Here is a 2,891-nt window from a genome sequence, read left to right on the forward strand (position 1 = left end):
ATGGAGGAAGTCGGCAAGCGAGGGGGAGCCGGCCAGGGTCGCAGCTGTGGCAGCCACGTCGGCCACCACGGCAGGGGCGAGAGGCTGTGCAGCAGACTCATGGGGCACCATGTCAGGCACCACGACGGGAGTGGGAGGCGGTGCCGCAGCTCGCACCACCGGCGCAGGTGGATCCACCAGCGCGGTGGGCTCCGGCAGCAGGACGACGGGAACCAGGATCGGCGAAGGAGCCGGCGCCGCTGGAGCCGGCGGGGGCGCGGGCACGACCGGCGGGAGGTCGGCTTGCGCGGAGGCCTCAGGGAGCGGCAGCATAACAGGGACGTCCGGCGGGGGCAGCAGGGCAGCGTCGGAGGAGCGGAAAGATTCCCCCACCGAAGGGGATGGCGCGCGCGTCGAGGCGAGCTGGGCGGAGACGTCCCGGTGGCAGCCCAGATCGCCAGAGCAACCCAACCTCATGAAGACGGAAGGCTGCATCTCCTCAACGATGTCCGCCGTGCCATCCAAGCGTTTCCTGGCCCAGCAGAAGCGATAGGCCTGGACCCTATCACTCCGACGGCCGCGCCTCGAAGAGTTGCCCTGATGCGGGGGTAAGATCAGCAACGAGTCGAGGTGAATGAGGACAGTGTGGCTGAGCAGCTCCGGTGGGTTGGGGTTGTCAGAGTCGAGGTAGTCGTCGAACACGTCGATGAGGCCGTCCGCCAGCTGGCCCGGCAGGCCGAGCGCGGGGTGGTTCCGGGATGTCGAGCGTCACTTCCTTCGGAATTTCGTCCGGATTCTCCACCCAGGCGTAGACAATAAAGTAGGACATGTCCTCCTCCATGTTGGAAGATCTGGCGACGGCGACAACCATGGCGTTGGGCAGGAGCCGCTTGGCCATGCTCGTCGTGAAGGCGTTGAATAGCCGGATGCGGTACCTGTATCTGCAGAAGACCGAGGAGAAGCGGCGGGACCACGGCCTGATGGAGAGCGGCACCCCCAAATGGTGCAGCCCTCCAAGAGAGCGCAGCTCATCGTACCAAGCGTGGTCGGAGAAAATGACGATTAAAGCGTCCGGATGGAGCAAATTGATGCGAAACGCCGAGGGAGACATCCGCCGGGCAGAGCCGCAGCATCGAGTATGCCGGGACAACGACTAGAGCGTCACGCTCAAGCCGTGCCTCAGCAACGCCCATCGCGGCGGTTCGGTCAGCAACAATGCGCACACGCTCAGTCCTCCGCAGCGTATGCCTCGGCCAGCGGCAGCTCCCAGCGACTGCCACAAGCAGCATCCATCGCGGCAGGAGGAAGCAGGGGCGCAGCAGGGGAGGTGGAAGGAGCAGCAATCTCAGGATCCGCAACAACAGGGGAGGCCGCAGGAAGCAGAGGCGCGAGCTGGGCAGTGGCAGAAGGGCTGGGGCAGCGGGCGAAGCGGTCTGCGGCTCGGGAAAGAGAGACGCGCGCGGATGTCGTGGGACGGGGGCAGCGGTGGCGGGGAAGCGGATGGGGAGTCCGGCGAAGTGCAGAAAGCAACCTGATGGTTTGATGAGAGGCAACGGAAGCATCGTCCACGCAAGTCGCGCGAATCCTTGCAAAAGGGGAGCGGCGCGCCCATGCCGCGTGCCAGGGCGCCCAGGACCGACACATCGCCACCCCCCAGCATCCACGGGGCCCACCAACCGGCTGCAGAACACGGCCCGACGGACGCCGGGCAGCAGCGGGAGCCCCGGGCCCGGCCACCGGCGACCCGGACCCAGACCCTCCGGACATCAGGCCCCCCACCACCAGGCTGGCCAGGCGAGGGCGCGGCGCCGCCGGGGGAGCGACCCCACCCGCAGTCAGAGCCGAGCGGAAGGAGCGGGGGAGCGAGGAAGCGACCGCAGGCGAAAGCGGGGGCGCGGCGGGCGACGACAACACCAGAGGACGGGCCAGCGAGTCTTGCGCGGACGGACTCGGGGAGGAGCGGCGAGGGCCACGAGACGACGAATCTTGGTCCTGGCTCCCGAAGGACAGGCACAGCCGGTCAGCGGATTCCGGCGCAGGGGGAGCAGCGGCAGGGGTCACGGGCGAAAGCGAGCGCGAGCGGCGACGGAAGGCAGGTGAGGGCGGGGAGAGCGACATAGCTAGCGCGGGGAGTGGAGGTGGCCAAGGAGGCCACCGGCGGCGGAGCGGGCGCCTAGGCGGTCGCCAGAGCGTCTGTTAACCGTGCTTGACTACCGTTTTACCAACGCCCATGCAATGCAAGTGGCTGCTGCTACTTGCGCGAATTTGGAATTTCTCTTTGATCCTTTTCTGTTTGTCTCAGCACTCTTCGGTGATCGATCCATCCGCGCTGAAAGATCGAGGCACGATGCGTGGTAGAATTACCATCCATCCACCCTGGGAAATCATGCCAAATGGGAACAAGAACGAGGAGACAGATATAATAAGTAGAAGGCTCGTTGCTGCTGGGGCGGGACCCACACGGATCATCTCTTCGCTCCAATCTGGGGCGCCCGTTTCACCACAATAATTGCGATTCGTCTGGTAGCACGTATTTCCTCCCACTTTATTTTCAGAACCGTGAGTTTGCGATACCACTTTATTAGTTTAGCATATAAAAGATCTCACAGTCACAGCATTTCGTGTAGGAGTCACCAAAAGATAGCCACATCGGCGGTTCGGTGATACGAGTGAAACGAGGAGAAGTTTGGGTACGTATTGCATGCTGGTGATTCTAATTCAGTGCAAATTTATCGGAGGTCACGCACGGTTTAGGTTGTCAGACTTCCTGTGTTTACGGGTAATTTGCAAAATAATAGAGAAATTTTACGGTACGCTGATACTCCATAAAAGACTGTGGGAGTACTAGACAAATCTGGACATCCATTTGTAGGGATAATTTGGTCTTTTTATTTAGACAAAGCACTTCCTAA

The 2,891-nt window shown here is 62.5% G+C and overlaps 1 protein-coding gene across 1 annotated transcript; it reads left to right on the forward strand.

Moving 5' to 3' along the window:
* The first annotated feature begins 1,558 nt into the window (after nucleotides 1–1,558).
* Nucleotides 1,559–2,891, forward strand: LOC104583764 (proline-rich protein HaeIII subfamily 1). The gene is made up of 2 exons (XM_010237155.3): nucleotides 1,559–2,075; nucleotides 2,282–2,891. Exons 1-2 carry the CDS (start codon nucleotides 1,590–1,592, stop codon nucleotides 2,486–2,488), a joined length of 693 nt encoding a protein of 230 aa, XP_010235457.2. The 5' UTR covers nucleotides 1,559–1,589; the 3' UTR covers nucleotides 2,489–2,891.

The sequence above is a fragment of the Brachypodium distachyon genome, chromosome 3 (assembly GCF_000005505.3).
Source record: "Brachypodium distachyon strain Bd21 chromosome 3, Brachypodium_distachyon_v3.0, whole genome shotgun sequence".
Lineage (NCBI taxonomy): Eukaryota > Viridiplantae > Streptophyta > Magnoliopsida > Poales > Poaceae > Brachypodium > Brachypodium distachyon.